The following is a 26,677-nucleotide window of genomic DNA, read 5'->3' as shown; positions in this document are numbered from 1 at the left end:
AAAAATCAATGATGAATGATGAAATGAATGCCCTCTAGAGGAGAAAACATATTTCTTACCATGAAATTAAAACGGTCATATCTCCGGTTTTCCATGGTCTATCGGTGCCAAATGAAAACTAGGACAGAAGTTGAAACCCGCACTTTTGAGCAGATTTGTTTTTGGTAGCCCTTTTAATTTTAGTCTTAGTCTTTTGGACAAAAATACTAATCCATCTTTTTTCGTTTTTAGTCATTTCAATTTTTTTTCGTCTTCATCTAGTTTTAGTCGACGGTCACTCAAAATGTTTTCGTTTGTGAAATTTAACAGTTTTAGTCCAAAAATCTTATTTCCTTTTGACTTTTCACCTCAGCAGTTGCCACAGCGAATCAGTTGTCTCCATCTAACCCTGTCCTCTGCATCCTCTTCTCTAACACCAACTACCTTCTTGTCCTCATTACCTACATCCATAAACCTTCTGTTTAGTCGTCTTTTAGATCTCCTGCATGGCATATGGAAATTCAGCATCCTTTTGCCAATATATTAACTATCTCTTCTCTGGACATGCCTGAAACATCTCAGTCTGGCCTCTCTGACTTTATGCCATATCTTCTAACATGCACTGTCCCTCTGATATGCTCATTTCTGATCCTATTCATCCTGGTCGTTTCCAAAGAAAACCTCATCATCTTCATCTCTGCCACCTCCAGCTCTGTCTCCTGTCTTTTCCTCAGTGGCGCTGTCTCTAGACCATACAACATTGCTGGTCTCCCCACAGTTTTATAAATCTTTTCTTTCATTTTAGCTGAAACCTTGTTATCAGACATCACACCTGACACTTTTCTCCACCCGTTCCAACCTGCCTGTACACGTTTCTTCACTTCTTTTCCACACTATCCATTGCTCTGGACTGTAGTGCCTAAATACTTAAACTCCTCCACCTTCTTGGTCTCTTCTCCCTCTTGCCTCACTGTTCCATTTGGGTCCCTAGAGCAGACATGTCGAAGGTCCGGCCCGGGGGCCAAATGCGGCCCGTGGTCAAATTTCATCAGGCCCCCAGCCTGTGTCATAAAATCAATAACGTCTGGCCCACACACGGACTTCATAAATTGGTCAGTGGTACTGCTACCAGCATATCAAGTAGCTTACACACTAAATGCTGCTCCTCATTTACCCACTAAAAGGCAACAGCACTCTAAGCAACATTACCCCGTGTGACCCTTCATATTTTCTAAAAAGGCGACAACAAAAAAAAAAAAAGAAAGTTGACTGCGACAGCCAACGCTTCAAGGATAGGTAGAAATTTGACTATTTCGTCACTGAAATACGCAACAACTGTGTCTGCCTCATTTGCAGAGACAGTCGCTGTTTTTAAAGAGTTCAGTCTGAGGCGATATTACCAAACAAGGCAAGACATGTACGACAAGATTAGTGCCGCAACGATTAATTGATTAAATCGAGTATTCCGATTACAAAAAAAATATTCAAATTAAATTTTGTTCCTTGGAGTATTCGTTTAATTAAAGTGGCGTTTTAATTGTTTATTTTGAAAGTGTTTGCAATTAGTTTCATTGATGAGGGTGGATACACTGCCCTCTGGTCTGCCTCTTTTCACATGGCTGAATCCAACTGCTCCCTGTTAAGACCAACGTAAGCTAAGTTTTTGTTTGAGCTAATGTTGTTTAATTTAGTTTATAGGTATATTTAGCCACTTTTTGTGGGAATTTGTGTCTGAGCCATTTGTTAAGAGCATTGTAATAATAAATAAATAAATAGCATTTTAGCAAGCGGACTTTTCTATGTAAGTTAGCCAGTTGTTCTTTTGTTGTACATCGATCCTCATTAAAAAAAAAAACATATCTATCTATCTATCTATCTATCTATCTATCTATCTATCTATCTATCTATCTATCTATCTATCTATCTATCTATCTATCTATCTATCTATCTATCTATATATATATATATATATATATATATATATATATATATATATATATACACATGTACCGTTTGTGGCTCAGCTCAGGTATTTTAATTTTTCATGTTCCTTATCCGATTACTCGATTATTCGAACTAAGTAGACCATCGATTAATCGACTACTAAAATATTCGATAGCTGCAGCCCTAGACAAGATTACAGAGAAGATACGCAGCGAGAAATTGAAGAAATTGAAGCTAGTTAAATTTCACAGCAGCAGTATTTCGCAAGAGCCCGAGAGTCAAAAGAGAACGCCACAAAGGCTAGTTGCGAGATTGTTGAAATTATTAATTAAAAACAATAATAAAGCAAATGTGACACACAGAATGGCTTGCTAAAATTTGCTTAAATATATTGCTCTACTTATAAGACGTCAGCCAGGATTGGCCCCCCACATTTTTACCGCACCAAATCTGGCCCCCTTTCCAAAACGTTTGGACACCCTTACCCTAGAGACTTGTTCATTTACAAATTAACCAATAAAAAACAACAGTGACAGCAGCTTGCCTTCAGATGGGTGCTGTACACTCTTGTACAGTCGGTGGGGTTGTGTACCTGATAGTTGCTTGTAGGGCTGCAGCTATCGATTATTTTACTAAATGATTAATCTATCAACTACTTAGTTCATAATCAAATCATCAAATTAGGAACATAGGAATTCACAATTCAATTCCGGAGCATTTCTTCAAACAATGCAGGATTGCACTTTCATTTAAAAATAAATAAAAAATACCGGGTACCTGAACTGAGCTTAGCCTCAAATGTTATAAAAATAAATAAATAAAGGAGGATCTAAGTACAACAAGAGAACAACTTGGAACTAACTTGGCTAATATGTAAAAGTCTGATAGCTTAAATGCTATAAAATGCAAAAGTTTTTTTTTTTTTTTTTTTTTAATACAATGCTCCTAAAAAATTGTTCAAACACATACTACCACAAAAAACGGTAAAATTTACCTATGAACTAAATTACGAAATGCATTAAAATTAGGGCTGTCAAACGTTTAAAATTTTTAATCGAGTTAATTACTGCTTAAAAATTAATTAATCGTAAATAATCGCAATTCAAACCATCTATAAAATATGCCATATTTTTCTGTAAATTATTGTTGGAATGGAAAGATAAGACACAAGATGGGTATATACATTCAACATAAGTACTAGAGATGCCGATCGATCGGGTCCGATCACGTCATTTTCAAAGTATCGGAATCGGCAAAAAAATATCGGACATGCCTTGTTTTTAATATATATATATATATATATATATATATATATATATATATATATGTATATATTAATTAAATCGTTTTCTAATTGTATTTAACGTTACAGACATAATATGTTACACTCATCCAGAGTCTTTAGTTTAGGCTTAAGATAGGGTTATCAAATTTATCCTGATAACGGCGGTAACTATTTTTTAAAAAAATGTATCATGTTAAAATATTTAATGCAATTAATGCATGCGCTGCACGACCCACTCACGCATTGTCGCGCACAATCTGTAATGGCGCCGTTTTACCTATATAGAGAGCTAAAAGGCAGCGTAAAATGAGTAGAGTGAAATTTGGAAGCCTTTGGAGCCTTTTTAATTGGCTAAAGCCTTACAATCCCTCTCCCTACGATGAGAAATATCGTGAGAAGCAATGTGGGGAAGCAAGGTAGCAATTGATCTTTTTTTTAACACCCTATGTTATTTCCCAACACAGAGAAGCTATATCAATTGGTAGCACTACGCACAGTCATGGTTGCTAAAGGCGTGTTACATCCACCCATCATGCATTTGGGCATGGCCACAGTATCATTTACTGAAAGCTCAACAAATACACTAGATGGCAATATTTAGCCACACTATACAAAGTCACAAGTCTTTCTATCCCTCTCACAGAAAAAATGTTAATAATGTAAATGCCATCTTGAGGATTTATTATCATAATAAACAAATACAGTACTTGTGTACTGTATGTTGAAATTATATATTCGTCCGAGTTTTATTCATTTTTTCTTAATGCATTGCCAAAATGTATATGATCGGGGAAAATTATCGGGAATGATTGGAAGTGAATCGGGAGCAGAAAAAAAGCAATCGGATCGGTAAATATCGGGATCGGCAGATACTCAAACTAAAATGATCGGATCGGGAGCAAAAAAACATGATCGGAACAACCCTAATAAGTACTGTATTTGTTTATTATAACAATAAATCAACAAGATGGCAATAACATTATTAACATTCTGTGAAAGTGATCCATGGATAGAAAGACTTGTAGTTCTTAAAAGAGAAATGTTAGTACAAGTTATAGAAATTTTATATCAAAACCCCTCCTAATGGTTTCGTTTTAATAAAATTTGTAAAATTTTCAATCACAAACTAAACTAGTAGCCCGTCATTGTTGATGTCAATAATTACACAATGCTCATGGGTGCTGAAGCACATAAAATTAGTCGGACCCAAGCGCCAGCAGAGGGTGACAAAACTCCAAAAAACACAAGTAACAAGTGGACATTGCACTATACCAGGTTTCACTAAATCCGGACTTGGTGCCACTTTTCCTGTCGTGTTTTCCACATCTCTCTCCCCTAACACACCTGAATCAAATGATTATATCATCAGCAACCTCTCCAGAAGCCTGATGATGATCCTGATTATTTTGATTCAGTGTGTTGTGTGTGTTGGAGGAGGGAGACATGGAAAACATGACAGGAAAAGTGGCACCGAGGTCCAGATTTAGTGAATCTTGCATTATGCTGTCATTTTAATCTGCTTGAGCGGGGCATGTGCGTTAATTGCGTCAAATATTTTAACGTGATTAATTTAAAAAATTAATTACCGCCCGTTAATGCGATAATTTTGACAGCCCTAATTAAAATACATAATAGCTCAAACAAAACTTACCTTATGTTGGCCTTAACAGGGAGCAGTTGAATTCAGCCATGTTGAATGAGTTATGTCATATCCACTGCTTCCACTTGAGGGCAGTGTATCCACACAAATCAATAAAACTAAATGCACACACTTTCAAAACAAACAATTATAACGCCACTCTAATGAAATACTCGAAGCAGCAAAATTTAATTAAAAGCTTTTTTCTAATCAAATTACTCGATTTAATCGATTAATCATTGCAACACTAGTTGCTTGCTATCTGCCATTAAGCTATTCCGTAGACTTCATAACCTATTGACATGACACAGGAAACGTTGCCGATTCATAGGGGGCCTATTTTCGAAAACTTGAAATGCAAATATTTTCAAAACCAAAGCTGCTACTGACCTGAAACTAAAACAGGCACCTACCTTAGCCATATATGAGTCTCCATGAGCAGCGGCATAAAAAAATTCAAAGTCGTTCCCTTGTAAAATCCCGGTTAATTATTTTTTATATAAGTATAACACAACTTAAAATGGCAAAAAAAAGTCTCAGATTTTACGCTAGATTCACAAAAATCACCAAATGCAGAGATAATCAACTATATTTTCAGGTTCAATAGCAATATTTAACATATCATATAACTTTTTGACCAAAATAGCAACTTAATTTTTAAAAAAGTTTTCAACAGCTAATACATCACTCAATTTAACATCAGAAACTTAATACTTGAGGGATAAAAATGCAGAATCAATTAGAAATAATATGTAAATAAATTATTAATAAATTCTATATATAAAATCACAATTTATTATAGAATAGAATAGCCCTTAACTATCTATATACACTATTAGCGAATGAGGCTAGCGGTCGCCTGACGTAAACAGAGCTTTTGTGGCAAAAATTCTTGTGAATAAATAGTTAAATCCCCGAATTCTTCATAGATGTGGACGTAAAACAGTCTCAATTCTTGGTTAAAAGCAAAGAAACCGTGCAGTATTTTACGTATATTTGTCGAAGTACAATGCTACTCCGTTAGCGAATGAGGCTAACAGCTAGTACTTCCTCCAACACTAGTAATATGGCGCATATCGTGATAGATTTTTTTCTAAGGTCTCAGGTATTCAATCAGGTGTTTTTCAATGGCCACCATTAACGTCAATAGATGTCCAATCCATTGGAACTGAGAGGAACATGCCTTTCCAGTTCCAATGGATTGAACATCTACTTGTGGCAAACTGATTTAATTTTACAGCAGAAAAATGAAAAGAGCCACATTATTCAAAGCCTATCATCGTCAATGGCACTTCAAAAGTCCTGCATGTCTCTTATTAATTATTATGCATGTAACAATGGTGATAATTGGTTGGAATTTTGTTGCCTGTATGTTTCACATTTCCTTTTTTCTCCTTACACTGTCTCATTTGTTTTTGTGTCCAGAGCATTCCTCTATGATCACCAAAACAGGAAATGCCAGTGGCTGTCTTTTGACCGCAACTCGCCCGTCGCCCACACGCAACACGACATTAACACCCGCCTGTATCAAAAGAAAGGTGACCATTCTGTGCGGCGCTATCGCTATCTCACGTTAGGTTGAAATAGATTCAATAGCAGATCGGAATTATTTTCAGCCCGGTCCAGATCGGTGCTTTTATTGGTAAACAAGAGAAGGGCAAGGACCGATGTCATTGTTTACTGTGTCACAGCACATTATGCTTCATTTTGAGTCATTATACCTTTTTGTGTAAACTGTGGAAATTCCTACTGACCCTAAAAATAACTCAATGCCCAACCCGTGTTTAAACTTTAACCAAGTTGAACGATTGTATTTTCTGGATTATAAGTGGTACTTTTTGTCCGATTTGTTCAGAAATAATCCTCAAGGTGAAAATTTTTACTTGAACTATTTGGTAGCATTGTTCGTTCGTCAGTGATAACGAAAATATTTTGCCGACGAACGAGACGATAACGAGCATGGGAGACGAAAAAATCCTTATACAACCCCTAGCAAAAAGTATGGAATCACCAGTCTCGGACGAGCACATACTCAGATATTTTATCATGTAGAACAAATTCCGATAAAAAGCTTGGAAAAAATAATGAATTAGTTCAAAAGTGCAACTCTTTAGCATTCAGAAACACTAAAAAGATCAATAAAAAACACTGTGGTGGTCAGTAAATTTGACTTTTATAGAGCAGTGATGGGCAAATGAAGCTTCTTGAAGCAATGAAGCTCTTTGAACCAATTGGAAAGCTTCATGGTGGTTCATTTGGTCTTACGACAGCCGTATGATGCTTCTGTCAAATAAAGTGTTACCGGTTAATATCTTTTAGTGTAAAAATCTCATAATACAGTGAGGACAGCTGCGGTTTATAGTCTAGTTTAGCTTCTCTATGAACAAATGCCGTTTTCGTGCCAAATTTGGTGGGTAGCGGCTTATAGTTAGGTGCACCTTAAAGTAGAGGTGTGCATTGGCACTGCCCTCACGATTCAATTCGATTACGGTTCGGAGGGCCACGATTCGATTCGATTCAGAGGGTCACGATTCGATTCGGCAATGCATCGCGATGCATTAAAGCCTGGGATGCATTCAAATTCTAAAGCAAAGCATATTTTTCGTGAATCATGAGGCAACACAAGTGGTCAGACATTAAACAACTTTTTATTGGCTCTTGTGTCACTCCTGGTTGAAGTCAAATGAAAATACTTTCATATATATATATATATATATATTCCAGGACCTTGTTTGTAAGTCGAAACGGTCGTATGTCGAGCAGGATTTTCCCATAGGAATACATTATAATTCCATTAATTCGTTCCAAAGCCTAAAAACATACACTAAATTCTTAATAAATACTGCTGGCACTGTTACAAATGGCGATTAAACATAGAAAAACAAATAAGTTATAAATAAATAATTCAGAATAATATAATAATAAGAAGAATAATTAATAATTATTCCTGTAAATAATGTAACGAATCGGATTCTAATATGGCGGACACTTTTTACTGTCCCTGAACGCACCGCGAAGGTGACGTCTCAGTGAGATAGGTCGGTGCGGTAGAGATAATACTTTCGTTTTCTTGAGAGCGGTCAACTGCTTAAGACAATGGGCGTTTTGTGTTGGATAAGTTCTTAAATAAATGATAAAAACGTGACGAAGCTGGCGATTTCCTTGGCAATGTTACCACAATAATAATTGTCACCTTAACTTATAAATAGTGGCGAACGGTGGTCGGAAGAGGACCATGGAGCTGTATTGTTGAGCCAGTTCAGGGACGCGCACCCCAAGCTCATATTTTTCTATAACTTGCATCTTCATTTCAAAGGTAAGCATCACTTTTTTCCTTGTTTCTCCAACTGTATCAACTTTTTTTGAAAACTGTGTTGATTTCTCACACAAGAAAATCCACCGTGCGTTCGTTTGCAGTGCTGTCATGTCGTCGTATTTCGAGCAACTCGTCGGATGTAGAAACAAATGGCGGCTCAAATTTTACGTCGGATGTCGAAAAGGTCGTGTGTCGAAGTGATCGTATGTAGAGGTACCACTGTATATATATATATATATATATATATATTTTTTTTTTAAAACAGATCACAGCATTTAATTAGTGCTTTGTATGAGACCAGGGCTTTCTCTTTTTTTTTTACACACAGTAGCAGCCTTTCACACAGTGCAACATCTGAACTCCTGTGCAAAATGAGTATTTTAGTCACAACGACCCATCAATAAAAATATTCAAGTAAATATTAAAGAAAACGACAAACAAAATATTGTCGTGCAGCAGCATCTTTATCGCAATATCAATCCAGGAAACAGTTCAGTTACAAACAAAACATCAACTACATTGCAATGTAGAACAAAAGTAAAATGTAGGCCTAGCTCACTATATATGTGCAATAGAGGTTAGATTGGGCCTAAAAAATCCAGCCCGACCCGACACGGCCCGCTGGTATTGAAGCCCGACCCGGCCCGAGCCCGATCAATTAACTAGATTTGCAGGCCCAGCCCGAAAAACCCGATTTTCTTTTTGTTGTTGTTGGGGTGACGCGGAAAAAAAAACGCAGCAGCAGCAATTTATTTTCATTTCTTCGAGTTGGCAGAAAAAAAACGCAAGTTTTCTTAATGTTTAAATAGTCTACATATTTTTAATGATCATTATAAAAGCATTTACACAACGAAATAACGTTGGGAAAGTTTAATATTAAAAAAAAAACATGCGGGCCACGGCGTTCATGTGCGTGCACAAGTAAATGCACAATACAGAGAGCCTGCTCTCGGTTTTATCCCATTTAAAAAATGTTTTTATTTTTTTTATAATTTATTAGTGTGGCGCGTAAATGCTTAATATTTTGGGCCCGACCCGACACAAAAATGTGTAAATGCTTTTGTAATGATCGTAAAAATATGTAGACTATTTAAACATAAAGAAAACTCAAAATGTTAATTGGGTTCGAGCACAAGATATAACCTCTAAGAGATAGGACAAAACATAACAATGGCTGAAGCGGAGAAAGAGGGCGCAAGAAAGATTATTGATGCACCTAAGACATTGAAAGCAGACATCTGGAGACATTTTGGCTTCTACAAGGTTGGTGGGAAACTTAACCAGAGTTATGCGGTGTGTAAAAAATGAAACATGAGAATAATACTAAAAATGGGGAAACCAAATCTGTTGCATCACCGGAATTGCACAGGGAAGATTTTTGAACGTACTTATGTATTTTAAAATGTGCTGAATCGATTCGGCTTGTTGCCCGCATCGAACCGAATCGTCCATGCCCCGCTTCGGGATGCATCGCCGCATCGATTATTGTTGACACCACTACCTTATAGTGCGAAAATTACGGTAGATTTACACTGAAAACAAGGGAATTTAATTAGCTTTAAGAAGATGTGTTTTTGCAGTGCATATTGTGCATACAGTTGTTGTCCAGCATGCCTCCTAGCATGCATTGTAGCGCTATATAGCATGTAAATAGCAATCAAAATTCATGTTCTGTGCTAATTATTTCTTCAGTTACTCTTCCAGTTTTTCATTAATTGCTAGTTATGGTATTTGGTAACACTTTATTTGACAGTGGTGCCATATGACTGCCATTAGACAATCATATTTATGACATGACACAGTCATAAGCATTTATGAATGCTTATAACAGATGTCATTCAGTGTTATCTGGCCAATTATCTCACTTTTAAATGGATGTAATAGATTCAAGCTGGACATAAATTGAGTTAGTGACATAATTTGCCGGATGACAATGACATAAGCATTCAGTAATGCCCATGATAGTTTCATATCATAATTATGATGGTCTTATGACAGTGTTATATCGCCGATGTCAAATAAAGTGTGACGTAATAACCCAAATAAATCAACAAATAAGCCGTACTGGATTAGAAACCGCAGTATTCAAAATAAAGGAAATAAGTCACGGTTTATAGTCAGAAAATTACGGTACTGGAAATGAGTGAAATGATCTGCCAGTGCTTCAAGTAAATTTTACTCACTTAGATTTCTTGAAATAAGAAAAATAGCAAGCTCAAAATAAGCTTAACATACTTACTTTAAAGGTGTGATTTATAGTTTTAAAAAATACTATAAAAATTCTAAATTTGTTCTCCTTTCAGACTACATTCGCGAGTGCATCATGGGTACTGGTCAGAGCTACAGGGGTCGAAGGTCGGTGACAGTCAGCGGGATCCTGTGCCAAGCCTGGGCCTCTTCTATTCCTCATGAACACCAGTAAGAATGTATATTTATACAGTTGTGTTTGTTTTGGCCTGTTAGTGATGCAATTAGTCAGTAGCTGTAGGATGCTTGTGTATACGATATAAGGGCATAAGGGATCCTGGGGTGCAATCTTTCATCAAAAGCGCATACATCAGTTCTTTTCGCAAGCTTGCTCCTTACTCAAATATGTGTGTGAGCCTTGGGTAGTGCTTGAGGTACTTGCCCGCTGTGCTACATTCCCAGATAAGACACATTTTTCTATTAGGATGCCCAGTAAAAAAAAAAAAAAAACAGGCCAATAAAAGAAGCTGAGACTCATGCGAGGAGAATAACATAGTTTCTTGACTGTGTTATGGTGAAACGCTTTGAAATAATAGTGAGTCATGGGGGAGACTCAATGCGCGCATTGAGGGAAACTACCTAAAAAATGAGAAGAAATATTTCAACTGAGTCATCAAAGACAGAGTTACAGTGTCCGCTATTGTCACTGCAAAATACAGTGGGGCAAATACGTATTTAGTCAACCACTAATTGTGAAAGTTCTCCCACTTGAAAATATTAGAGAGGCCTGTAATTGTCAACATGGGTAAACCTCAACCATGAGAGACAGAATGTGGAAAAAAAAAAACAGAAAATCACATTGTTTGATTTTAAAATAATTTATTTACAAATCATGGTGAAAAATAAGTATTTGGTCAATACCAAAAGTTCATCTCAGTACTTTGTTATGTACCCTTTGTTTGCAATAACGGAGGCCAAACGTTTTCTGTAACGCTTCACAAGCTTTTCACACACTGTTGCTGGTATTTTGACTGATTTCTCCATGCAGATCGCCTCTAGAGAGGTGTTTGAAAGACTTTGTGTGATTCACCGTGACACAGTGTACAGTGATCCCTCGTTTTTCGCAGTTAGTGGGGACCAGAACCCACCGCGATACGTGAAAAACTGCAAAGTAGCGCACCCCCTTTTTTTTTTGGTGTGTGTGCAATGTATTTATTCAGATTTAGCATTGGAAAGAGATACATATAAGATATGTTTTTTGCCCTTTTTTTCCCAAAGTATGATTTCAAAAAATGTATATAAAATGTATATATATATATATATATATATATATATATATATATATATATATATATATATGTATATGTATATGTATATGTATATATATATATGTATCAGGGGTCGCGCTAACCGAATATTTTCCGTCGTTGACCGTTTTGTTTAAACGGTGACGGAAAAAACTGAAGTCCATCCGTCATTTTGACACAGGGTGGCGAATGAGCATATTAATTAGCTATTGTCTCTCTTGATGCATGACGTCGTTGGCCTTACTCGGAAAAATGTCAAGGCAACTGAGTGTTTGCCTGGCACGGCCAGACTGTTCACCCTGTATTTTTCAAACACTGAGAGAAAAGTCTGGGACACAGCCTCTTGAGTAGGTACAAAATCAACCGACAAATCAGATTTGTTTATTTGCGTTACGTGTTCTTCACGAGGCACGTCACTCTTGCGCGCCGAAAGTCGTCTCTACAACAACACGGATGGCGGGAGAGCCGAGAATATGTTCCAATCCGCGGTAAATTCAGTTTTAAATGAGCTAAAACACATCGACACGAGACATTGACAACAGTCTGTCTCGCGCTAGCCATGTTGCATAAACTCCGTTCTCCTCGTATGTTTACTTCCGCGCGCAAGTCCCTCGTCCTGCCCTCGTCGCTTTGCTAACGGCATGTCTGCCCGTCGCTGATTGGTGCACTCTGCTGTCTGTTTGCCTCTTGTTAAGCTTGTTCGGACAGAATATTAATTAAAAATGAATGAAAACTAAATACTATTGAATATGTCATTATTATCATTTTAAAAATGTAAAAAGTAGATTATGACCGGATTTTTATGACACTGTCAGTCATAATGACAGACAACGAAAAAGTCTAGCGCAACCTCTGATATATATATATATATATATATATATATATATATATATATATATAATAAACATTACTGTCCCACCGAATCATTTTTAAACAAGAATAAAGTACTGCAGTTGAAAAATGCTTTTATTAAATGCTTCTGTTTACCTACCTTGGCTGTTACTCGTGGAGTGACATGTAGAAACTACAAACTTCTCAAGATCACTTCTAGCGTTTATTGCCACGACACAACATGTCCTGCTGCCTCTAACGTCTCGACTCACACACATTCATTCCAGCGCTCGCTTCCTTGCGCAGAAAGTATTTAACAAGTTAAACGATGATTGACGTATGAGGCGCAAAATTTTCTTTGTGGGCCCCATCAGGGCATGGGCCTTTAGAATCAATATCACTTTTCACCCCTGCACGGCGCCCCTGGAGACACTACTGCGAGATTGGCTACTTAATTGGCTATCGTCGGTTAACGTCACAATTTCAATGTCTGCTATTTCTCCACTCAACACAAAAAGACATTTTGGACCTAGCATGATAAAGTTACAAACATTTCTCCAAAGGGTTGATTAAGCCACCAGTTAGAACCTAATCCTTCTGTCATCATGTGGAAAAACATTGTTTGGCTGGCCGTGTGTACCTCTGGAGGCCCGGCCGTTTGCGGTCTTGAAGCTGACACACAAAATATGAGTCAGCGTAATCATTGTGTTTATATTTCATCATTCTTTGGGCTAATGGAGAGCCACAGTATTACAGTATTTTTTTCACTGATATTCCGTTCAGATGTGGCAATTAACCAATGGCAAGTAGTTTTTTTTTTTTTTTTTTTTTTTTTTTTTTACCCGACTGAAGAAGATTTGAACATCATCTCATTCTGCCACATTAGAAAAAAAGTATAATGTTGGGGTAACCCTAACAAAACCTTTTTTATTATTTTTTGTATTTTTTTTTATTTTTTTATCATAAACAACAACATGCACCTTTAATATTCCAATCAATCTCATTTGATTGTAAAATATTGAACATCAACTATGAAAGAAGAAGTCTTTTTTATTAACTGCTAGCGAGCTAATATGGCTAAGTGACTCTAGATGCGATCAGCAGACGATTTTTTATATTTTTAGAGCTCGACCAATCACTGACAATCCCCATCCTGGAGGGAGGAGAACTGGAGTCTCATATGCAATCAGCACACAGCCCACGCAAAGCTTAGAAAACTTAAAGCTGTCTTGAGCTAGAAAGCTTAAAATCTCAAATTTCTGGGGGAAGAAAACATTTGAACCGGAGGGCATTTAAAAACAAAAAAAAATTTTTAAACAGCAAAACCTTATCTGGAGGTGAGAGCACGCTAGAACAGAATTACAGACGCCATGACTTTAACGAGATATTATCGCGTACTTACTTTGTTTTGATCCAAAAACTCCATGTAGTATGTATCACTGAGTGTCAAGACAAGCTGTGAATGGCCACAGCTGGATTATTTTTGGGATTTTATGGGTGAAACATGGTAATATAACAAGGGTCGCAATGCAGAAATCGCAGAAATCAAGGAGTGGTCGAGATTTTCATTTTCATATATTTACCCTTTTAAACGTTTTTTTTTTCAAATTTTTTTTTTGGGATCGATTATTCATCATCTAAAATATTGGGGAAAATGCGACAGTAACATACAAATACAATTAAGCGATAGTTATGACGTAGATATCCGTGAGTTTTTTACAGACGCCATTTTTTTTCATTGTGATGTCATTTTTTTTTAAGTTTAAAATATGCGAGTGAATAATTTTTATTTTATTTTTTAAACTTAAATATCAGACATCAGTTAATGATTCTAAACAAAAAACGACAGACATTTTGAATAATAAATATAATTAATTCCCTTGTTTTTATGGCTGGGTTGAAACAAAAGCGGTTGCGCGACGTCTGTAAACGGGGGTTTTCAGGGTAAGACAGACAAATTAAAAATAGTTTGGGGGCTTATTGCGCCATGAATCTGCTATGGCAGCATATAGACATATTGTTCTATCAAACAAAACAGCTGTTTTGGCTTAAAATACAGCAGTTTCATTTAAAGAGGAGTGCAAGAGCAGAAACTGCTTTTTCAGTCTTGTCTGTGTTTTCCACCAAATATATCTTATCTTTCTATTCCAACAATAATTTACCGAAAAATATGGCATATTTTAGAGATGGTTTGAATTGCGATTAATTGCGATTATTTAATTTTTAAGCTGTGATTAACTTGATTAAAAATTTTAATCGTTTGACAGCCCTAATTTATATATAAGTTAAAGGGATCCTCTGTTTTTAAGACAAGTAATTCTTAAAAGATACATGTTTGTATGAGTTATAATAATTTGATATTAAAACCCCTCTTAATGTTTTTGTTTTAATAAAGTTTGTAGAATTATTTTAAGTGATAGGTCGCCCATTCTTGTTACGTCGCAGTGCGTGACGTCACCGGTCCCGTTGCGGAAATTCCAGCGTGTCACTCGTTAGCTTTCCCAACATATCGTCAGTTCTACCCTTCCTATTTGAACCAGATCTGAAAGGTGAAGAGCAGGACAGCACTGTCGGTCGTTCACAAGACGAGCTTCAGGGAAAAATGCGTGCAGCAAATACCTGAAAAGACAAAAGTTGGGCAAAACTTGTGATGCGAGAGAGTCCTGTTGGGGAGTCCGGTTGGGAGCGAGAGGGTATGCTGTCCGGTTTTATTAGGAGATATTCAAGGTAAGCATATTGCATTTTCAAACTTATCCCAATATAATTATGTAGATTGTTAGCATCCAGACCTGTCGTGTGCTTTACATACAGTACAGGCCAAAGAGCACACCTTGTGTAATCATATACATTGTAACGCGTGGTAGCTAGGATACGTGTATACTGTAAAAGTACCAAAAAGGGGAGAAGCTTCCACTTATGCACATTTATTCACAAAAAATAATATTTCCAGCTTGACCACTCTTCACTCGGGAGCTCAGCAGTACGCAAACACGCGTTCCCTGACGAACTCCCAACATTGTTGTAAGGTCCACGTCAGAGTCACTGTCGTCACTGTAGCATGCCATAGTGCTTTAATTATTTACTATGATTTGGGGAAAACTCCCACAAAGAATAGTCGACAAAAAAGATAGCAATGGTAATCCAAATCTGCGTTTTTTTACTCACTCGAAGATACAGGAATTAGACCGATACCATGGCAATGTCGCAGCCGCAATTAGGCCGTCGATTCCACAAAATAGACTGATCCAAAAAGCTGCTGTGGGACCGATGAATCAAAAAAATTGACAGATCCGAAACCAATATTGCAGACGCGGTGGGACCTTCGGATCCAGAAAATAGACGGATCCCTTACTTGACTGAGGATCCAGGAAAAATGTTCGGTCGCTAGTTGTAACGCGTGGTGGGTAGGATGCGTGCATAAAGGGACCAAAAAGGGGGAGAAGCTTCCACTTATGCACATTTATTCAGTAAAAATAATATTTCCATCTTGACCACTCACTTCACTCCCCTTGTTTCCATTTGACTGGAAATTGCATCCAAAATGGGCGCATCGTGGCATTTTACTTCACGAGTTTAGGCAGCAATAAGCAATTGTTGAACACGAAAGATACCAATGACGTCATCACTGCGAGCCCGCAAACCCTGGCGCCAACTAACGGTCAAAATACGGACTAAATATTATAAAATATTGTAATTGATTTAACATTTTATGTGTTTCTAACAACATATTAGTACAAGAGAACAATTGTGGTTTATTAGAGCCTACATGTATTTAAGTTAGAGGATCACTTTAAAAATACCCCTGTGAGAAATACATAGTTAATTGAAAGTTAATAAAATTTAAAAACTAATTGAGAAGTTAAGAAATTAATATAAACTATGCAATTTTTTTTACCCTGCCTAGAATCAGAATCGAGAATCATTTGGAACCGGAATCGAAACATGGAATCGGAAACGTTCAAATTCAAACAATGCCCAACCCTACTTATAATTCATTACTTTTCATTTATTGTTCATTTTATTTGTGCACCATGAATGCAAACGGTCTTTACTCACTTAACAAATCCCAAGCATCTTACTTTGGTGACAACTAGTGGTCATTCTATGTATAGCAGCTGTGCTAAGCTAGGACCAGCCAATGTACAAAGTCTGCAGTTTTGTCCATTAACTTTTAAACACACATGCGTATTTGCTAGAGGTGCACGATAATTATCGGTCCGATAATAGGAATTACGACGGCATCCCAATAAATCCAATAACATTATTTATCGACCCGATAATATATAATATTTTTGGCACGGTGTCGATGGATTGGGATGTGTGCGTTTGTTTTCACTCCTGTTTTGCTAGTATGCAAAGTCTTGTTACTGTTCTAGAGGCCGTACTTTTCCATCACTGAGTGATAAACCTTACTTTGCAATTAGCAAACGTTTGTATTTTACAGTGTATAAGTTTAGTGCTCATTTTTCAGGGGAACACATCGTCAATGATATTGACTGATTGTTTGTGATTGACTGAAATTATATTTATTTGAAAAAATAAATTTGGTCAAAGGCAAATCTATGCTGAATCCACCACTAGTATTTTTGACCTACAGATGTTCAAAAACTCAGGTGAATATTGATTTTAAAATTCTATATATATTATCGTTATCATGTCGGTCCTTGAGGAGCAGGAAGTTATCGATATCGGTTTCAAAATATGGATATCCAGGGTACTCGCGGGTTATTAAAAGTATTCAAAAAGCATTGAATTTAGTTTTACATTATTAAAGGTATTAAAAGTATTAAATTAGCTGTTGTAAGTCTGGAATTTTTTCACCGTGGTCTTAATTTTCAAGAACATCTCAGAGCAACCTAAATTATATCCGTGACAACGTTTTTTTTTCTTTTTTAAATCCATAACGAAGATGAGGCATAGAATTTTTACGATGCACTGCACTACAAATCGAAATGCAACTCGTGCGTGCCAAACCACCACAACCGGCAAAACGGAGAATCCATCCACCTCTGCATTGGGAATGCGTCCGTTTGTCGGTGGAACGAAAACCCTGCAGGCAGAAGTATTGTGGATTCTGAACACCAAAACAGACCACTATTCATATACTTCAACTAAGTCCATTGGTGATCTGTTTCGGATATCACGTCATTTTTGGTCGGCATCGGCTGTCACAATTTTGGTCACATCGCGTTTTGTTCCAGAGGGAGCGTTCCCGATGTCTTAACTGTCTTTTGTAATTAATTTTCAGTTGACAGAAAAAAAACGCACATTTTCTTAATGTTTAAATAGTCTACATATTTTTATGACCGATATAAATGCATTTACACAATGAAATAACGCTGGAAAAGTTTGTTAAAAATGATGTTGCTCAAATCGTGTTTTTTTCCGGAGGGAGCATTCCCGACTTCGTAACTGCAGCCAATTTAAGCTCATCAAGACTTTAAGCTAGAGGTAAAATCGGGCCTAAAAAGTCCAGCCCGACCTGAACTGGTCCGCGGGTATTAAAGCCCGACCCGCGATTTGTGTGATAACATTTGTGACGATGTCTGCATAAAATCTTCTATAACGAATTCTCAGTTGGCAGAAAAAAAAAACGCACATTTTCTTAATGTTTAAATAGACTATATATTTTTATGATCATTATAAATTTATTTACACAACGAAATAAAGTTGGAAAGTTTGTTAGATATAAATAAACAGATGCGGTTTTGCGGACTCGTAGAGGGAAATATTAAAAAGGGTGTATAGGCACGCTCTGGCTCTGCAATGACCATACAGCGCCTTCTTTTTTTTTTTATCCAAATTATTTATTTTATAACAAGTATTCCTTAGTTTATCATTTATACATCGTTAATATATAGTTATTTGAAAAAGTTAGCGAGAAAGAACCCTGGCCCGGCCCGACGTAATAATTGACATTTTAATTTTGGTCATGTTTTCAGTTTAATTTAGCTGTTTCCAGCTTGCTATGTTTATAATTGCGATGTTTGTTTACCGCTTTTCCTCTTACTGCGAAGAGGGAGGAAGTTACATCGGCCGCCGCTATGATATTTAATTCATCAGCCATCTGCTGTGACCCGGGAATTTAACGCCTGCTTTCATGCACACTGCTTCCCATGTCAGCCGACATGGGAAATTTTTTTCACACACAGCTGCATGGTGAAGTCCTGCGATATTCCCGTTGTTTTGGAGTATGTGATAGGGGCTCAAGTTACATCCAGATACTTTAGGTTGCAGTTTATGGGTCATGCGAAGGCAGTGGACCTGCTTAAACATTTCGGTTTGCCTTTCGAATGAATGTGAATTTTGCCGTTTTAACTCAAGAGTTAGCCATGTTCACTGGGGTCTTGGCAGGTGCACTAGCGGCTAGCCTGTTACAGAAGATGGCTGGTCTGAGTCCTGTCCTCCTCCTCTTTTTGTCCATAATTATTGTGTGTGTGTTTAAAAAAAATTCTGTCTTTATAAGTCTTTATAATGTTACTTTAAATCTGTTTTAATTGTATCTTCAATATAGGTGCATTCTTTTGTCAAACACACTTAGTAATTGAGGTAAAATTTGATGTTCAGTGCTTTATTTATTTAATATAATTCAATATGATCTAAATAATGGGTGCGAGAAAAGTATTCATTTTCAGTTGAAATGGCATTAAAAAAGGTCTTAAAAGTCTTGAATTTAGATTTATCAATCCTGGGGGGACCCTGATATCGTGCATCCCTAGTATTTGCGCAAAACCAATGACATTTTCCAATGTTATTTTAAATGCTTTATCAGCCGATATTGTCGGCCACCCGGTAGTATCGGACAACTCCCGTTATTCACTGAGGTGACAGCGCATCAATTCATCTCACGCCTATGGGACGCCAGCGCCAACGACCTTTATGGCCTTGTGTTTTCCTTGTTTGTTTTCCTTTTCCCGAGAACCTTTCTCCACACGCTACCTGCAAACAGCTTGCAGATGGTCTCCGCAGATGTGGTGCGCGCTTGCTTGCGTAACCGACATACTCCTCCCGACAGATTCCTGTCCAAGCCTTTCGATAAGAAGGACCTGAGGAAGAACTACTGCCGGAATCCGGATAACTCCACCGATGGACCGTGGTGCTTTACCACCGACCCGCACCTCAGACACCAGGAGTGTGGAATACCGCAGTGTTCCCAGGGTAGGCCACACGCACTAATGCATTTTTACTTCAAGGCAAATTCAAGATGAACCCTGACCTTATCTGTAAACCCTACTACGATCTGGCCCGCAATGAAAAACAAGTTTACACCCCAGGTTAATCGGAAACATGCTCACACTAAGCGACAATCAGGTTGCAAAAGTAACACGCACACACGCCGTGGACATCTGCTTCCAATCTGCACTCTCCGTGTTGTTGACACTACACAGCATGTAGTATTCATCGTACTACAAATGGGAGGCTCACGCACATCAAAGACATCCGCACCTTCATATGGCTCTCTCGCTTAATAAATATTTCCAAGTGTAACCGCGTCTACAGTGAGATCTAGAATCACAGAAAAACTGATGAGGTGTTTTACTGCCAAATGCTGTGTTACTGAGAAATAATGATCTAATATGTATACTTGTGATCAAAAGTTTACATACACTTGTGAAGAACATAATGTCATGGCTCTCTTGAGTTTCCAGTTATTTCTACAACTCTGATTTTTCTCCGATAGAGTGATTGGAACAGATACTTCTTTGTCACAAAAAAACATTCATGAAGTTTGGTTCTTTTATGACTTTATTATGGGTTAACAGAAAAAGTGATCAAATCTGCTGGGTCAAAAATATACATACATGGATCTGAAAAAGCGAATCATTGAAAGTCACTTGGAGCCATTTCAAAGCAGCTGCAACGGTGCAAACAATTGTTTGTAAATATAAAGTTCATGGCACTGTTTTGTCACTGCCACGATCAGGAAGAAAACGCAAGCTATCACCTGCTGCTGAGAGAAAATTGGTCAGGAGGGTGAAGATTCAACCGAGAATCACCAAAAAGCAGATCTGCCAAGAATTAGAAGCTGCTGGAACACAGGTGTCAGTGTCCACAGTCAAGCGTGTTTTGCATCTCCATGGACTAAGAGGCTGCCGTGCAAGAAGGAAGCCCTTGCTCCAAAAGCGGCACCTTAAAGCTCGACTGAAGTTTGCTGCTGATCACGTGGACAAAGATAAGACCTTCTGGAGGAAAGTTCTGTGGTCAGACGAAACAAAAATCAAGCTGTTTGGCCACAATGCCCAGCAATATGTTTGGAGGAGAAAAGGTGAGGCCTTTAACCCCAAGTACACCATGCCTACCGTCAAGCACTGTGGTGGTAGTATTATGCTGTGGGGCTGTTTTGCTGCCAATGGAACAGGTGCTTTACAGAGAGTAAATGGGATAATGAAGAAGGAGGATTACCTTCAAATTCTTCAAGATAACCTAATGTCATCAGCCCGAAGATTGGGTCTTGGGCGCAGTTGGGTGTTCCAACAGGACAATGACCCCAAACGCACATCAAAAGTGGTAATGGAATGTCTAAATCAGGCTAGAATTAAGGTTTTTGAATGGCCTTCCCAAAGTCCTGACTTAAACCCCATAGAGAACGTGTGGACAATGCTGAAGAAACAAGTCCATGTGAGAAAGCCATCGAATTTAACTGAACTGCACCAATTCTGTCAAGAGGAGTGGTCAAAGATTCAACCAGAAGCTTGCCAGAAGCTTGTGGATGGCTACCAAAAGCGCCTAATTGAAGTGAAAATGGCCAAGGGACATGTTACCAAATATTAGCGCTGCTGTATGTATATTTTTGACCCAGCAGATTTGATCACTTTTTTCTGTTAACCCATAATAAAGTCATAAAAGAACCAAACTTCATGAATGTTTTTTGTGACAAAGAAGTATCTGTTCCAATCACTCTATCAGAGATAAATCAGAGTTGTAGAAATAACTGGAAACTCAAGAGAGCCATGACATTATGTTCTTCACAAGTGTATGTAAACTTTTGACCACAACTGTATGTAAGTTGATGTTACTTAGTTTTCTTAAAGACTACAAATGATCGGTTAATATGTCCGCAACAGAGGGGTATGAAATTAACTGTTTTGTCTCCGACCAATTAGTGGAGTGTATACATTGCAACGGAGAGGACTACAGAGGACCCATCGACCACACAGAAAGCGGCAAGGAATGCCAACGCTGGGATCTGGAGGAACCACACAAGCACCAGTACCATCCCGACAGGTAGCACTCACAGCTATGATTCAACATGATAAAGATAACATATGAGTCAATATATGCCGTATTGGCCCGAAAATAAGACGGCCCTGATTATAAGACGACCCCGTCTTTTTTAAGACTCAAGTTTAAAAAAAGACTTTTTGAACACCAAATTATTTTTTATACAGAAAATATTTACAATACATTTGAAACCAAGGGCGTAGGTTTGCATAGGAATGGTAGTGACATAACACTACCAACTTTTCAGGATGCTCAAATTGACCCCACCAACTTTTAAGCAACCTTTATTTGAATTTATCCATCCATCCATCCATCCATTATCTTCCGCTTGTTCCGGGGTCGGGTCGCGGGGGCAGCAGCTTTAACAGGGAAGCCCAGACTTCCCTCTCCCCAGCCACTTCAACCAGCTCCTCCGGCGGGATCCCAAGGCGTTCCCAGGCCAGCCGAGAGACATAGTCTCTCCAGCGTGTCCTGGGTCGTCCCCGGGGCCTCCCACCGGTGGGACATGCCCGGAACACCTCTCCAGGGAGGCGTCCGGGAGGCATCCGAACCAGATGCCCGAGCCACCTCAGCTGGCTCCTCTCTACGCGGAGGAGTAGCGGCTCGACGCCGAGTCCCTCCCGGATGACCGAGCTTCTCACCCTATCTCTAAGGGAGAGCCCGGACACCCTGCGGAGGAAACTCATTTCGGCCGCTTGTATCCGGGATCTTGTTCTTTCGGTCACGACCCAAAGCTCGTGACCATAGGTGAGGGCAGGAACGTAGATCGACTGGTAAATCGAGAGCTTTGCCTTTCGGCTCAGCTCCTTCTTCACCACTACGGACCGGTGCAGCGTCCGCATTACTGCAGACGCCGCACCGATTCGCCTGTCGATCTCCCGCTCCCTCCTACCGTCACTCGTGAACAAGACCCCAAGATACTTGAACTCCTCCACTTGGGGCAGGATCTCATCCCCGACCCGGAGAGGGCACTCCACCCTTTTCCGACTGAGGACCATGGTCTCGGATTTGGAGGTGCTGATCTTCATCCCAACCGCTTCACACTCAGCTGCGAACCGCTCCAGTGAGAGTTGGAGGTCACGGCTTGATGAAGCCAACAGCACTAAATCATCTGCAAAAAGCAGAGATTCAATGCTGAGGTCACCAAACCGGACCCCCTCAACGCTTCGGCTGCGCCTAGAAATTCTGTCCATAAAAGTTATGAACAAAATCGGTGACAAAGGGCAGCCTTGGCGGAGTCCAACCCTCACTGGGAACGAATTCGACTTACTGCCGGCAATGCGGACCAGACTCTGACACCGGTCGTACAGGGACCGAACAGCCCTTACCAAGGGGCTCGGTACCCCGTACTCCCGGAGCACCCTCCACAGGATTCCCCTAGGCACACGGTCGAACGCCTTCTCCAAATCCACAAAACACATGTAGACTGGTTGGGCGAACTCCCATGCACCCTCGAGGACCCTGCTGAGGGTGTAGAGCTGGTCCACTGTTCCACGGCCGGGACGAAAACCACACTGCTATTTGAATTTATAATGATTATAATTAGGGTTGTTCCGATCATGTTTTTTTTGCTCCCGATCCGATCCCGATCGTTTTAGTTTGAGTATCTGCCGATCCCGATATTTCCCGATCCGATTGCTTTTTTTTTCTTTGCTCCCGATTCAATTCCAATCATTCCCGATAATTTTTCCCGATCATATACATTTTGGCAATGCAGTAAGAAAAAAATGAATAAAACTCGGACAAATATATACATTCAACATACAGTACATAAGTACTGTATGTGTTTATTATGACAATAAATCCTCAAGATGGCATTTGCATTATTAACATTCTTTCTGTGAGAGGAATCCACGGATAGAAAGACTTGTAATTCTTAAAGGATAAATGTGACCTTGTATATTGTGACTAAATATTGCTATCTAGTGTATTTGTTGAGCTTTCAGTAAATGATACTGTAGCCATTTAACTTCTGCCCAAATGCATGATGGGAAGTGCAACCATGACTGTGCGTAGTGGTACCAATTGATATATCTTCTCTGTGTTGGGAAATAAAACAGGGTGTTAAGAAAAAGACAACTACTACCTTTCTTCCCCACATTGCTTCCCATAATATTTCTAATCGTTGAGAGGGGGATTGTAAGGCTTTAGCCAATTAAAAAAAAAGCTTCAAAGGCTGCCAAAATTCTCTCTACTCATTTAACGTTGCCTTTTAACTCTATGAATACGTAAAACGGTGCCATTATAGATTGAATGCGACAATGCGTGAGTGGGTCGTGCAGCGCATGCATTAATCGCGTTAAATATTTAAAAGTTATTATTGCCGTCAACATGATAAATTTGATAGCCCTAGTTTAACCCTTTAACACCTAAGCCTATTTTGGCCGAATTTGCATGCATTTGATGTTTCCTTTATATTTCAAAGAAAAAAATGTTTACAATGGCCAAGTTGAAGACACCTTGAACTTCATGTCCAAACTGTTGTTTTCTTCACTGACCAATTATCATCCACATTTTGGACCCAAAAAGACAAAAAAATCCCAAAATCTTTTTTCAAAATTTGTAATGTTGACGTCCCACTGACAACCAAACATGTTCGACTAACCGTTTTGAAGCTTGATCATATTTATTCAACTTGTTAGGATAAACATTCAATAGAAAAAAAAAAAAAATTGAATAGTTTTATGTTTGACAATTCAACACAAACAGCAGGTATGGTCATAGGTGTTTTTGGCCTTTACACATACTATGGTCAAAACAGGTTATATACAGTGCAAAATAATGAGAAAAAAAATTATATATATCATCTAACACAAAAAGGGTTTGGAGGATATTTCTTTGTGAAGTCAGGTGTTGTACCCATCACCTTATTAAAAGTATTTACCTACATGCAATCAAGCTTCTTGCACACACATCTACATAAAAATTGAAAAGATTATAGTAAAGAAAAATATATATAACATTGAAAAAAAATATTTAAAGAAATATTGACAAGTAGTTCAGTTCAATTAAAAATTTTCAGGCATGCGACTCAATAAAGTTTTTTTTTTTTTTTTTGCGCACTCAATAAAGCTTGAACAGGTCACGGAGCTGCGTCACACACGTCACACAACCTACTCTTTCGCCGTTTGCGCGCTGCTGTCATTTCTACTTGCTGAGACGCTGACTCATCCTAGGAAAACAATGACAAATACAGCTCATCTTCTTCCTTGAGTTAATGAAATAATGCATTAGCTTGCGCTAAATGTAGTTTTATATTCATTCTGCACATTTCAAAGACGCTCGCTCAAACCAACCGGCCGTTGCTTGCGTCGCATGTCTCCCTTTCATTAGTTGGCGCCTTGTTCGGAAATTTATTAAAAATGATCACATTCGGTTCGTCCTTCTTGACATCACTACGGCTCTTGGGATATGTAGTCTTTTGTGCTGCTTTCGGTTTTGAAAAAGGACAAGAAATGATGGAAATATGGAGATAGATACATGGTCCATGCAGCGTTTTAATGCATATTTATGAGTGCAATAAAACTATAAAACTCAAATTACATTATCTCCCGTTTTTCTTGGTCGATTGACTTAAAATAAAAACTGGTGTGGACATCAACTTCCGCACCTTCAAATGAGACCAACCAGCGGCACGTGGGTGATGTAATTACAGCGTGACGAAGCTTCAAAGACGATATGCGTAAACGCGTCGCTGCCGACACGTTCGATGTTAAAGGGTTAAGCCAAAACTAAAGACTCTGGATGAGTGTAAGACATTTTGTCTGTAACGTTTAATACAATTAGAAAACGATTTCATTAAAAAATATATATATATTAAAAAAAAGGCATGTCAGAAATTTTTTTGCCGATTCCGATACTTTGAAAATGACGTGATCGGACCCGATCGATCGGACATCTCTAATCACGATATATCACAATTTTGATATTTTTTCACACCCCTATTGGTTACCAGATAGTTAGTAGTTGATTCACTTCCTATCTGGAGGCAAAACCATTACAAGACCAAGACTTTCAAAATGTGGTCTCGAGACCAATGCTGATCTTGATTGTTAGAACATTACAGGGCACTTTGAAAAAAGACTTTAACACAAACAGCAGAGCAGTACAATGATTAAGAAATCAGCCAACGTACGTACTTACCAGGTCCATCTCCCTGTTGGGACTTACTTTGCATTTTTCGTAGTAATTTGTAGTGAAAACTTTTCATTCTGACTAATTGCTCTAAACTCCTGCTAAGCCTGGTGTAGATTCTTAAACACTATTTCAAGGCAGCTCATACATTTTACTCCCAGATTTTTTGCAATGCTGTGCGCGGGAGGCAAGAGGAACTGTATCAAAGCGAGTGAGTAATACTCAGACAGGAAACTTAATCAGACTAACAAACCGTAAAAGCAAAGACAAGAGAGCAAAACAGATGAAATCCGGGTGCTTATGTATAGAAGTCAAGTGCGATGACAAAGTTACCGGTAGGCTGTTTAGTTTTTGGTTGATGAATTGATTAGTTAAGAAATGGCTCTTTAATTGATCCCACTAAATATTTTACGGGAATCCTTCCACACAACCAGACATTTGATATTATTGCGTTTCGCGCACTCTTACTTTTTCAATAATTGTTTGACATTGTGTTTCCTATCAAGTGTGGTGATGTCATGCTGTTAACGGTTGAATGTTTTGCATTAGGTATCCCGACAAGGGCCTGGACGATAACTACTGCAGGAATCCAGATGGACGCCACAGGCCCTGGTGCTTCACCACGGATCCAAAAACTAGCTGGGAGTACTGTAGCATCAAAGTTTGCGGTAATGAAACATTTATAAATTATTATTAGTGATTCAGCAATCATTTTTTGTATTGATGTTGGTCACTACACGGAGTGGGAACCACTGGGTGCCTCAAGATACGAAACAATTTACAATACAAGGCTCATGATAACTATATAATGTGATAAACATGCATTTTAGGGA

At 38.4% G+C, this 26,677-nt stretch overlaps 1 protein-coding gene across 1 annotated transcript in view; it reads left to right on the top strand.

The window, feature by feature from the left end:
• hgfb (hepatocyte growth factor b) overlaps positions 1-26,677 on the top strand; it is a 143,783-nt gene that overhangs the window by 10,156 nt on the left and 106,950 nt on the right. The window contains exons 3-7 of the mRNA XM_057836163.1: positions 6,273-6,385; positions 10,467-10,581; positions 19,504-19,646; positions 21,593-21,713; positions 26,394-26,512. Coding sequence (XP_057692146.1) covers positions 6,273-6,385; positions 10,467-10,581; positions 19,504-19,646; positions 21,593-21,713; positions 26,394-26,512 — 611 coding nt within the window. The remainder of the gene's footprint in view (positions 1-6,272; positions 6,386-10,466; positions 10,582-19,503; positions 19,647-21,592; positions 21,714-26,393; positions 26,513-26,677) is intronic.

The sequence above is a fragment of the Corythoichthys intestinalis genome, chromosome 5, assembly GCF_030265065.1.
Source record: "Corythoichthys intestinalis isolate RoL2023-P3 chromosome 5, ASM3026506v1, whole genome shotgun sequence".
Classification (NCBI taxonomy): domain Eukaryota; kingdom Metazoa; phylum Chordata; class Actinopteri; order Syngnathiformes; family Syngnathidae; genus Corythoichthys; species Corythoichthys intestinalis.
The sequence above is the reverse complement of the archived record's forward strand: the minus strand, read 5'-3'. Positions and strand labels throughout refer to the sequence as shown.